Genomic DNA, 13425 nt, shown 5'->3' with positions numbered 1-13425 from the left:
ATCTGAGCAAAGAGGCTCTAAGCAGGCTTCTTTCAGTTCTGAGATGTTATCAGAAGAACTGTGGCTACTTCAAAGATAATAGGGCTAGGTCTTAAGCCCAGGCCAATTATGGGTAGGGTAAGCATTAGAAGAATAAGAGCTAATAGTCTACCATTCTAAACCATCAGCCTACTAAATCGTTTGTAGCCTCAAATACTACTGTACTGTCAGTTTCTGATAGTGGCAGGTTCCTAGATCATGTAAGAGGGTTCAAGATATATGTAGTAAGATCTACCCCTATTTCTTGGGGTCCAAGAATAATATGTCCCTTAGTACCTGCCATTCATGTCAGTCAGGGACATATAGAAATTCAATTGGTCTTGCCCCACGTGGTGTCCTGATCCCTTAGATGAGGATGTTTGTCACAAATGTTCCATTCACCCTCCTAAGACCTTGTCCATCTAAAAAGAGCTTGATTGACATAGCATTAGAATCACAAGAAGTAGCCCATTCCATGATGTTATAATTGGCATGCGCAAGGCTGTATTCACAACAATAAAAGACTGCTGGCAGTTTTGCTAAGTAGACTTCTAGGACCCTATCTTGGTAAACACCTTCCTATGGAGTTGGGTCACACATGCTCCCTGTAGTAACTACTACCATGTGAAAACTACTAAGAGTTTTGTTTTTTTCTGAGCCTGATTCACGTTTATTTGTCCTCCAAGGTCCTGAGGGTAAATTCAGCAGTGAGTTCAGATGCTTCAGGATCCCACTGTTGCTTAACTTAGGAAGCTTCCTTCTCCTCTCCTCATTTAAGTTTCATTAATTGCAGAAAGTTGAGAGCCTAGCCTTATTTTCAGACCAGATAAACTTCCACTGAAGCATTTTAGCTCCAGAAGGGCTTGTTTGAAAGTTGTATAATACATACTCCTCTATCATCAGCTTCTCTGCTGCCTTCTGAAATAACATCTTTAGCATCAACACAAGACAAATGCTTTTTCCCCTGCCTCCTGGTAAGGTTTTAGAAATGTGACCTTTATGGTCCCTTACTTTTTCCATACTATTGAACACCTGTTTGAGTGTCCTCAAGAAACCTACCCAGTCTAATGGAAGCATTGTTAGCTGGGGACACGGATGACTTCATCAGCAGAGCCCCTTAGGCTTTCAATCACTCTTTCTCTTTTCCGCCTCAGATACCTTCCACTCAAAAAGCATCTCAGAGCTGTACTCCAGACAGACTCAAGCCTCTCTCTGAACTAGCACTTATGGAGAACACCCATAGTTTAGGTATTCTGTAATTTTGACGAAGTTTAAAGTGCATGCTCCAATGGCAGAAGTGTACCCTAGCTTCCTCAGCAGGAACTCTGTCCATTCCTCCATCTCCCCTTCCTATCTCCACCTGGAGGGAAACAATCAACCTCTTTAGAAATTTAATATCTCTTAAGGAGATAAGTTATCATTTTTCATACACCAATGGCCTCAAGTAGTTCCGGGGAACCCAAGAAATCTCCTCCTTTTGCAGTCCACGTGAACATCCTTTCAAACACAAGGTTTTCCTTGCCCTCCAAAAACAACTTGGCATTACCTAAATAGCATACTCATCAGGGTTCTCAAGGATCTCAAGAGCCAATGTGAATGCTTGAGGAGCACTATCTCTTCTAAGACACCCATCTTCCAATAGTCTCAGTCTTCGTGAATGCCCAATAGAGTTTAATCCATCACTGAAAGATTGGTTAAGCTAGATTTTGGATAGTCTGTTGAAGAAGTTCAGACACAAAAAAACACCAGAAATAACCTTTGGGCTTTTGGAGGATATGCTGGTTATATTCCAGAACCAAGGACATAAAAAGAAAAAAAAAAAGATCACCCCAGAATGCTCCTCCAAGTGAAATGTTCATTTCCCTTGTAAGGAATTCCTTTCATAACATGATGAGGACCAACAAGTCATTGTTGTATAGAATGCCTTCATGGTGGCTTCTGAACAGTGACACGATTGACAGAGCCTCACCTGGTTAAATATTTCATCAAAAGTTGGTCGTTGTTCTGCAGCCTCGGCCCAGCACTGCTTCATCAGCTGGAGACATTCTGGAGGAGCATACTCAGGAGAAACTACTGGTCTGTACACAGGAGGAGGCTTCTTAAGTCTGTCTATGATTTCTGCCCACATGCAAGAAGTGAAATGTTTGTAAGTCTTAGAAAAGGCATCAAGGCTGAACAGAAACAACTGAGTTTATCCAACAAAGGGATTGGTCAGGAGAAAAGAGAAGAACTATCTCTTGCTTTCTCCTAAGGTGGCTTAAATGTTGATTGTATTTGAGCAAAGGCCATACTAGACCTTTCAGAATCAATCAGCTTTATCCTGCTTCTGCTAGGGTTTACATGCAGTTATCTGATGTCATTTCTAATACTGCAACTGCAGTGTGTTGGCTCCTACCTCTACGTCCATATCATCTAAGCCTTACAATGCCCACAATTGACCCACTTAACTCTTACTAAAGGCCCAGGTCCAGCCCAGTTCCTGGCTTTGGGACTTGAATATCTTCTAGGCATAGATAATTGAGTGCAGTAGTAAATAGTTCATGCCCTTTTCAAGAACCCTTCTGGTTGGTGGTCAATGAAGTCCACTTTCAGTAAAACTTTATATATCAGAGTATGAACTGAACACTCTGTATGCATTGTCTTGTTAGATTTTCACCACAAGCAGATGAAGTAGGCATTCGAATTTTTACCAGTGTAAAAATTGAATCATAGAGAGTAACCAACTTGCCAGAAGTCACATGAATAATAAGCAACAGAATCTGGATTTGAACATGGGCAATGTCCACCTACCACATTGCTCAGGCCTCACCTGGGAGTTGCTAAACTCCCTGTTCAGACAAAAGCCATTAGGAACCAAAGGTCTGAGTCAACAAGAATTTATTTATTTATTTTTACAAAAGTCGACTTCCTAGCAGCAGTTGAAAATCATTTATTAGCTTTCAATGCTCCCACTTACACATATGAAGCTTTAAAATGATCACTCTCTGATTCCAGCATGGTCTTTTCTAAACCTTTCTTAAAGTACACTGACCATGTCACTTTCTTGCTCAAAATCCCTTCATGACTCCCCTAGCCCAAAGAACAAAATCTAAGCTCTTTAACATGGACCTTGGCTATCTCTTCAAGCTTGTTTCTCACACTAGTCTCCTCTCCATCATACCCACCTCCTAACCTCTGCATATGAATTGAATCTTGCTAGACCTAGCAGTGTGCTATTCCTACCCCTGTACTGGCCACACAAGTCTAGCAGTACTTCTTTATACTTTAATATGTCTTGACCCCATGAAAGAAGTTCTATTCTTGTTTCTCATTTCCCAGCTCCATGTGACATAACACCTTCTCTTCCTATAATCCAGATCTTCCTTATCAGTAACGATTTCTCTATCACAGCATCCTACTCTCAGTGCAATATATGTCATAGGAATGTACCCCCCTACCTTGGAATGTGAATGCCCTGTGCACTGCCTGGCAGAGGGAGCCCTTGTCCTTTTGTCAGAACATATCCAATTGAATGGGTTACTCATCTGCATGCCCTTGTGGTGATTACAGTCAAATTGCAATATACAGTGCAAAACAATACACATACTTCAGCAGGGATACATGGAAATAAGCACAGAAGCCTCCCTAGAGGTGGTGATAGGAGTTGGATGAGGCCAGGTGGAAAAGAGAAGGGGGAATTCTAGCTACTGTGAATAGCATGTGCAAAGGCAAAGGCATAGAGAAAACATGGTGCTTTCAGAGCACTGCCAACGTATACTTTAGGAAAATAAATGGAAAAGGCAAGGATTGTGAATGGCCTTGTATGTCATCTGAGGAGTGCGGGCTTCCTGTAGCAAGTGATAGGAACTAGTTGGAAGGCTTTAAGTAGAAGATTGATGGGGAACTTTGAATGCAGCAAAAGATAGCCATGTGGTTTTCTTTCTCCATTTTTTTATATTTTAAATTAATCTAGACCTCCATAAAACTTGTGAAAATAGTACTATGATTTCTTGTGTGCCCTTTACTCAGCTTACCCTAATGTTAGTAATGTATAACCACAGTAAAAAGGAAATTAATATTAATAGACTCCTTACTTGAATTTTATCAACTTTCCCCTAATGTCCTTTTTTCCTATTTTGTAATCCAATTCCAAATCTCATACTACATGTAATTGTCATGTCTTAGTCTCCTCCAATGTGTGCCCATTCCTCCTTTCTTTCTTATCTTTCACAGTAGGCATAATTTTAATGGGTGCTGGCCAGTTGTTTTGTAGACTATCCCTTAACTAGGGTTTGTTTGGAATATTGTTATTGCTATTGTTGTTTTCATGATTTGATTAAAGTTATGCTTTCTTCTTTTGGCAAGAACATCACAGAGGTATTGTTGTGCCCTTTTTGGCACATCATGTTAGGAGTATATGATGTCAGTGTGTTTTCTTACTGATCAAAGTCACTCTAATCTCCTGGTTAAGGCAATGTCTACAAGAGACACCATCTGTAAACTTGCTATATTTCTCATTTATAACTTGTATGTATCTAGGACGTTCACACAGATTCAGGCAATGCTATGAAAGCACCATGACCTCCCCTTGCCTTTGCACATGCTATTCACAATGCTCAGAATTCCCCTTTCTCTTCTCCACCTAGCTTTATCTAACTCCTGTCACCACCTCTGGGGAGGCTTCTTAGGCTTTTTCATTGTGCTTTAAATAACCCTTTGAGAATATGTGTTTCCCTACTTATTTTATCACACACTGATAAAAAAGCTTTCCTGAGAATTATGTGTTTAGGTAGAAGACACAGATGAAAACCTGTGGCATTCCATAGGAAAAGACTGACATCCAAGAAGATCCTGAGGGACAATGAAATACTTTACAAGAACTGTCTCAAAGGAATAGAAGGGAGTCCTTAGGTAAAGAAGACTAAAGGATTGACATAGGTTCTGAAGACCCTTGGCTTACATCATCGTTAGTTAAAGAACCAGCTTCTTGGATATGGAAATTTCAGCCAGATTCCTAAAAGCTGCCTGGCTTCAAGCCATACTTGCATACAGCACAGGCTGCTTGTAGACTAGCAGGCTGTTAACACAGTCTTCTGGCAAATCACAACAGCCTGGTTGGCCTTGATGATCTGGGTCACAGTGGGACCCTAGTGACCCTTTCTCACCTCCTGCTTACCTTGAGCAGGCAGATCCATCATGCAGAATGGGGTGCCCCGGACCATCACTTCTTGCATGATGATGGCAAAGCTATACACATCTCCCGCAAAAGATCCTAACCTGCTGCCCTCTGGGGCTCTCAACAGTTCAGGGGCTGTCCACAGCAACTCTGCAAAGAAAGAATTGTGTAATGAATGCCAGGAAGATTAACTGACATCTGCAATGCCCTCAAGGGCACTAAGGGTACAATTTTATTGACTTTTATATTCTTATTACACAGACTGGCATGCTAGTGCCCCCCTCTTGGGATCTGAATCTATTAATCTAAGGAATTACATGCAGAGAAAACATACTACTCTCTCTACCCCCAGGGTGGAGAGACAGACACAGCAGAGGTGTGGGGAAGGGCAAGAAGCTTGCAGTAGAGACACTATCTAGTGCTTGCTTTCTTGCTCTCTTGAGCCTGCAAGTAGTGGCTGGCAGATTTCCAGGGAAAGGCAAGTGTACTGCCAGACTGGTTGCCATGGATTTGCTGTTTACTAAGATCTATATGTGTCTGGTAATTTGATTGTGCCGGGTCTCAGGGATTCACAAGTTGCTTTTTCTAGGTTACTCTAAAAGGATTAGAGGATCCTCAGCCTTCTCTGTTCCCTGCAAAGCAAAAGGGCACAGCAGTGACTTTAATTTAGTTTTGCAAATATTTATTGAGAGTCTACTACATACCAGCCACTAAGCCAGATGTAGAAATGATACCAGAGATGAATCAGAACTTGGCTTTGCCCTCTAGGAGTTTACAGACTACTGGATATACACATCTAACGGCGATAAAGGAAAGATAATGATAAAAGCCCATATGTAGCCCACAAAAAGGAATCCATTAAATCCATTGTTAATCTCCACTGCTGCATTCAAAGCGCTACAGGGAACAAAAAAAATATCTCTACTTTTAGAATTTATGACAGAACATTAGAAAATTTTGTACTGGGTAACTTAAGGAATAATATAAAGAACTATGAGAGTGTTAAAAGGGTAGTTAAAAGTGTGGGAAGGCTACCACTTAGGTTGAGCCATGTAAAATTGCCAGTTCTGTGCATGTACATTGGAAATGATTGAATAACAGCAATTTCCTCAGATTCAAACGAATAAAAACCTGAGCTGATCAACTTAACCCAGGAAGGCTTCCTGGAAAAGCTAAATCTTAAATGTGCTTGTTAAGGTCAAGGATGTAGCTTTCTGGAGCTGAGAGGGTAAGGGCTTTGCAGGGAGAAAGAACAGTATGTGCAAAAAAACAAGAGGCAGAAAGGAGCAAATTGCGGGTGGTAGGAGGGTGGTAAGCAGATTATCTTGGCTGAAGAGAAGGGCTCTGTTAAGGAATAATGAGAAAGGAGAAATGGGCTTGATGAAGTGGGGGAGGGAGGATGGCTGGAAGAATGGGGGCAGAAGGTGAGAGGCCCTGAGAGCCAAATGAAGGCATTTGGACTGAATACAAAAGGCAGTAGGGGTGCTGGGGGATTTGATGAAAGCCGTGTTCAGGAAGATTAATCTGGCGACCTGCACTAGCAGGATTGAAGGAGAGAGGCTGAGTCAGGGAGACCAGCTAGGAAGATATTGAAGTAAGAGCCAGAGTGCTGAGGTGAAAGGGGCCTGAGTGGGGGTGGGGCAGCAACAGCAGGGAGGGGAACCAGATACATTGGAAGGCTACATAGGAGAAGGAAGTGGCCAGGTTAAGGATAAGTGGACTGGCTTTTATGAAGGGGAGGGACTTGGAGGAAATGAGAGGTTGACATGCAGGTTGGGAAGCTGAAGAGTGTCTGATAAGAGTGGGGAGAGTCAGGAGGAAATTGATGACTCATGGTCCATCTTGTTAAACATGGGATATTAGGTAGGGAGCACAGCTACAAGTTCCCAGGAAGCAAGGACAGCAAAAGATCACTAATTATTTTGGTTTGTTAGTGAAATTAAGTAAAGAGAAATTCACCCTTCAAATCCTTAGTTTCAACCAACCCTGATCAAAATGATAGGAAAAGAAATTCTGGTCTTCAAGATGCATTGTACTTGTAAACTGATTGGTTGTTGAATGGTAATCCCTTTGTATTCCCTTCATATAAGTATTTAATGATAATAAAATATAACATAAAAGAATGAAATTCTGGCTGGTTTTCACACTTGCAATCCTAGCTACTCAGGAGTCTGAGATCTAAGAATCCTAGTTCAAAGTCAACCCAGGCAAGAAAGTTCATAAACACTTATTTCCAATTAACTACCATAAAAGCCAGAAATGGAGCTCTGGCTCAAGTGGTAGAGCAATACCCTTGAACAAAAAAGCTGAAAGACAGACAAGTGATGGTGGCTCATGCCTGTAATCCTAGCTACTCAGAAGGATGAGGTTTGAGGATCACAGTTTGAAGCCAGCTAGAGCAGGAAAGTCTATGAGAGTATTATCTCCAATTAAGCACCCCCCCCCAAAAAAAAAAAGCCAGAAAAGGAGCTGTGGCTCCAGTGGAAGAGAGCTAGTCTTGAACAAAAAAGCTCAGGGTCAGCACCCTGAACTCAAGCCCCAGGACCAGTGGGGGGGAGAGAAAAACAAAGCTCAAGGACAGTGCCCAGGCCCTGAATTCAAGCCCTGAATTACCATACACACAAAAAAGAAATTCTGGTCTCATTCCTAATAATCTACCCATCTTTGTCATTCAGGTGTACCCATTCTTTGTCACCCTACCAGGCTCTTCTGACTTTCCACATAATAGTGTCTCATGAAATTCTGATTCACAACCGTGGTTTTACTACAGATATTATGTGTCTCCCTCATTAGGAAAACTGCCATTTACAAATAAAATTTTAAATGTTGAATTGTACTGTAGTTAAAAGTATACATTCATGGTGGAGAAAGTGGATATTTTAGAGCCTAGAAAAATGTGTGGGGCTGGCTTCTCCGTGGCACCCTCTCCTTGCACATTTAAAAGCATAAGAATAGAAAAAAGCAAAATTCTCTGGTAAAAAGCATGGTGATTAAATACAATCATAACCAAATAGTATTTTCAGAGAGCACTGACATGTATGTTGTTAATGGCTAAAATGAGGTTGTATCTGCACTATATTTACCTATTTGAGTATGGACAGTAATGAATACACTTATAACCCATTCCCATTGCCTCATCCCCACTCTAGAACCAAGTAAGAGCCACTAGGTACCATTAGGGTTGAACTCTCAGAAAAGCTAGAAAAATTACTTTGGCTTGTTTTGTATGAGATGAGCCAGTACTAACTCTGAGCTTTGCTGTGGTAATAAAATCAACTTTGGGGAACTGCTGCTGTATAGTATTATAAAACATAGAACTGAAAATCAAGAGACTTGTGTTCAAAAATTTCTGTTTGATTACTGCTTGGCTTGTCTTTTTGAACCTCTCAACTTCCCTGTATGAAAAGTGGAAGTTAAGCCAGATGACTTTCATAGGTATTCCAACTATCAAATACTGCTAGCTTTGACTTCTAAAGGAGCAAATTCCTTTGTTTTATTTTATTCAGTTACTATCATTCAACATATATTTGTTCTGCCAGATATGCTAAAAACACAGAGGGAATTAAATTTGTTTTGTGCCTTCACAAAATGTATAGTTTGGGTGTAGGGAGAACAAAGCTAATTACTTGAATCATACTAGAAAAGTATGTTAGAAGAAATTTTGAGGCCCTAGAAGAGCATGAAGAGGGGAATTTAACTGAGCATAGAGGGTCAAGGAAAACCTGGTGACATAATGATACTTAAGGAGTCTCAAAAAAGGAGTAGGACTTAGCCAAAACTAGAGGAGTATAGGATTGAATGGGAAAGGAAGACTATGCAGGCAGAGGCCACAGCATGTGTAAAGGTCTGGGATTTTTTTTTTAATTAGTTTTTAATTGTGAAAATACCACACAGAGGGGTTACAATTAGCCTAACATAAATAAACAACTGAAAGAAGTTCAGCCTGGCTGAAGCATAGAGATGGAGGGGGAATGGCAAGGCCCAGACCAGGCAGGGCTCAAAAACCATGTAAAGGAATTTGAATTTTATTTTAAGAACAATGAGAAACCATTTAATGAATTTAGGCTCAGCAGTAAAGCAATCAGATTTGCAGGTTAGAAAGCTCCCTCTGGCTGCAGGGTGTGAAAAACACTGCAATTTGGAGAATGGAGTAACAAGCTGAAAGGGAGACAGGAAGATAGAGACAAGACACAACACACATGCACAGGCACATGCGCGCGCATGCACACACACACACACACACACACACACACACACACACACACACACACACATTGCAGATATCCTTTACCCTGAGAACATGTCTTTAAGTTTGAAAGTTGCCAGCCTGTGAATTAAATGAAACTCTCTAGAAAGGTAGGTGTTCCATTTTTTTCTATATGATAATTTGGACAGAATGCTATATACTTGCCATCTCTGCAGCTGTTGTCTTCAAATCCTCTTGGAGAGCTAGACACAAGGCAACTACTCCAAGCTTTCAAACTATAATTAGCCAAACAATTACTGCAAAACTAAGAATAAAAACAGATCCATGAGAGAAAGAGTGGCAATATCTCATGCATTTCACTGTGATTATTAGGAGCTTCAATTCTTCCAAAGCATGAGTGAGCAAAGAAAAAGGAAATTACAAGTTTCCCTTTGGATGGGTGTAAGGGGACGGGTTTCACAAGCCCTTAAATGAGAGCCCCAGCCTTGCTGCAAACTAGTTGCATGATTCAGAAAATCCATAAGCCTTAACTGTCTCATCTGTAAAGTGAGAGTTGTAATGGATGACTTCCTAAAACTTAGTATTCCATAGTCCTGTAAAGAGCAACATAGTACCAGTGATGATTGGACTGCCTGGGGCCGCCTTTTCTCCCCTGTGGTACAACTTTTGAAATTTTATCATGCTTAAGATCCTTCTAAGAATAGGAATAAATTTTGCACCTTTACATCTCCCACTCTTTTTTTTGTCTGTTTCTCTAATTTTTTTTGTCATGAGCTCTCTTCTTCACTTTCACAGTATTGGTTAAAAGTTCCAATGCCCAAGTTTCCTATATGGATTTAACCCAATTGGTTCTCTTCTTCTTTTCCCTCTCTCTCTTTTCTGTCAGTTCATTACCCCTGGCTCTCCCTCCCCCTCCTTAGATTTTTTTCCCTTTTGCTTTGATCCATTATGATCCCTACAGGCATTGCTTAACGCTGTCACTGGTGCACTAGACAAAAGACAAAAACACAAAATGGACGTTATATGCATGCCTTCTTGTTTACTACAAAGCTATCATTCTGTCTGTAGCTAGTCATCCCATACCACACATAGAGCATTTATTTTCTGGGGGTCACTCCTTGTTTCTTCTGTGAAAGACACAGTGCTGGTATGCTCTGGGGACATCCCATTCCAGAATGCACTTTGTGGGAGTCCAGCTTCCAAATTACCCTCCATTCAATTTGACAAGTATTTATTGAGCACCTACTGTGTGCCTAGCACTCAGCAAGATTCTCTAGGGACTGCTGGGGTCTCTAAACAATACAGCCTAATCCTGCCACAGCAGGAACTGCACATTATTGCACTGGCTTTGTTTAGAAGGAAAGGCTGGGCTGAGGTTACAGCCTGCGAACTTTATTCAAGTCCCTTGGCTTGGAAATAAGGCTGGATTTTCAACAAAAGTGAGGAGTTGAAATCAGCCTGAAGCTTTAATTCAATGCATATTTTTTGTTCAAACCTTGGAGTTACCTTGCAAGCATTAGAAGGGTCCAATTCTTTGCTTACCTTCTACCAGAGGTTCCTCTTCAGAAAGTCTCAGCATTTCTAAAATGTCATTAAGACCATAATCTGTCACTTTTAATACAAAACGCCCATCTACAACACAGTTTCGGGACTTTAGCCTTCCATGAACAAACTCTCTGTGGTGTAAGTACTTCATGCCCTGCAGATAACACAAAAGAATTTATTTAGGAAAACAGGGGTTATACCATGGGGGAGGGACATACAAAGCAACAAAAAAATCATGTGGTACCTTATAAATATGTTAGAAACAATAGCAAGAAAGAAAAAACCATTTGTGTCCTTATCTTGGGGTTCATTTTGTTTATCATTTCACTGTAATTGTTGGTATAAATTGGGGAGCGGACGGGAAAAAACAATGTTTAAATAGGAATACAGGTTGACCCATTGCAACAATAAGATCTACACAACACTATGGTGAAAAACAAACTTTACAATTTAGGCAAGCGGGGAGATGGGAGGGAAGGGATGGTAGGGGAAAAACAAAAGAGGAGGCAACAATGCTTGATAAGAAATGTACTCATTACCTTGCTCATGTAATTGTAACCCCTCTGTACAGTATTTTCACAATAAAAAACTTATTTTTTAAAAAAGAATTTATTTAAAAACTTATTTGACTATTTTGTGCTCTTAGAGCCACTTTCTGAAATTGTTAAGGGCATGAGCTATTATGATCTAGAATTGAGGCTTTTTCTCTGATATGCAGGGAATGCAAACCTTTGAGAAGATCCCTTTTCTCTTTCAGTGTGAAGCTTTGATGAAAAATCATAGTTGTAGTTACTGAGAATTATGTGTTACTGGGGTACTTATTGGCATTTCAGACACAAGATGGATCCATAGGTCCATAATTGCCAGGAAGTAGGAAATTCTGATTTTTTTTCAACAAGTCTAAAGTACCTCTCATCCATTTTTGGCAAGGAATACAAACTGTTATAGCTTTTTGGGTGGGCAATTTGGGAAGAGCAATAAGAAATTTCAATATGTTTGCCCTGTGAACAAGGGATTCTACTTCTACAGAGAAGCATTTATTTGTTTGCTTCCATGCACAAAAAAAAGACAGAAGAGTGATCCCTGTAGCTTGGCTTTTATATCATTACATAATTAAAAATATCTTCCGTATCACTAAAGAAGTGGCTAGACTCAACATACATTCTTGAATATTCTGCAGTACTTAAAAAATAAGTTACATCTTCCCAGAACAGGTGGCTCATACTTGCAATTCTAGCTGCTCAGGAGTCTGAGATCTCAGGATTGAGGTTCAAAGCCAGCCTGGGCAAGAAGGTCTGTGAGACTCTGATCTCCAATTAAGTACCCAAAAGCTAGAAGTAGAGCTTTGGCTCAAATGATAGAGAACTAGCTCTGAGCACAAAACCTCAGGGAAACAGTGCCAGGCCCTGAGTTCATGCTCCAGGACTGGCACAAAAAAAGAAAGATCTGTATGTACCAATATAAGACACAACAACTCTAAACCATAAAGTTAAGTGAAAATAGTAAATTGCAGAACTATGTAATAACATGTCTATTAAAAAACAAACATCTGGCCATGATAGAGCACTTCCGCAATCCCAGCACTTAGGAGGATAAATCGGCAGGAGGATTATGATTTCCAGGCCACCCTGGACTACATAATAAAATCCTGTCTCAATACAACAATAACAAAATCATCCAGAGCATAAATACACTTGAAATGAATTTCAAGACACCAAATTGGCAGCATTTGTTAACTCTAGGTGAAAGATAGGAAGAAAGAGGGTTCAACAAATGTCAGTATCTTTCTCATGTATTTATCACTTGACTTTAAATGTCAATTTAATATATTGGTTTTTAAAATTATAAATAGATGATGAATAGGAGGGGAAAACTAAGCATTACTGACCTCTGTGCTTACTTAGCACCTTTACATGACACACAGAAAGCAATCAGCCAAGATTCTCTGTCAGAAAGGATTTAATCATTCTGCATAAAAATACATTTGTATTCTAGTGCAGTTGTTTTAGAACTCTTAATGCCAGGAGTCATTTTAGGTACTGGCTTGGCTTTTTATTTGGATGCTTTACATCTTGTGCTTTCAGAGAGGCAGCCTCTGCAGAGGTTACTATGGCTGGGGATTTTTTCTCAGGTTGCCTAATCCATCACAGGCCTGAGAGAACAATGATTGAGAGTCATGAAACTCACTGAGCTTTGATTATAGGGTAAGTAGAAAGTGTACTAGAATAAGAATCAGATTTGGATTCTGTTATCAGCTCTGCCATTGATAAACATGTGTTAGTACCTACAATGTGTGCTAGTCACTGCATAACAAAGAGGGTCTCAGCTTTGCTGAGACTCTGTAAAAGAAGTGTAATCATACCTGTCTCGTAGAGAATTTGAATGAGATATCTGCCCATTCCAAGCCTACTTGAAAAGGTTTAGGTTACCATACAAAAACCAAGATGTGATCAATGTGCAGGAGACTCAACAGATAATTATCCAGACCAGCTCTATAAAA

General features: G+C 40.3%; 1 protein-coding gene across 1 annotated transcript in view; it reads right to left on the bottom strand.

Moving 5' to 3' along the window:
• The window catches only part of Gucy2f (guanylate cyclase 2F, retinal), an 82148-nt gene that overhangs the window by 19779 nt on the left and 48944 nt on the right, over positions 1-13425 (bottom strand). Inside the window, exons 9-11 of the mRNA XM_070038985.1 lie at positions 10923-11079; positions 5174-5323; positions 1988-2136 (exon numbers count right to left, since the gene is read on the bottom strand). Of these exons, the coding sequence (XP_069895086.1) occupies positions 1988-2136; positions 5174-5323; positions 10923-11079 (456 nt within the window). The remainder of the gene's footprint in view (positions 1-1987; positions 2137-5173; positions 5324-10922; positions 11080-13425) is intronic.

Source organism: Dipodomys merriami, unplaced genomic scaffold (assembly GCF_024711535.1).
Source record: "Dipodomys merriami isolate MVZ:Mamm:240054 unplaced genomic scaffold, mDipMer1.0.p SCAF_3, whole genome shotgun sequence".
Lineage (NCBI taxonomy): Eukaryota > Metazoa > Chordata > Mammalia > Rodentia > Heteromyidae > Dipodomys > Dipodomys merriami.
Note: the sequence above shows the minus strand (reverse complement) of the source record. Positions and strands in the feature narration are given on the sequence as shown.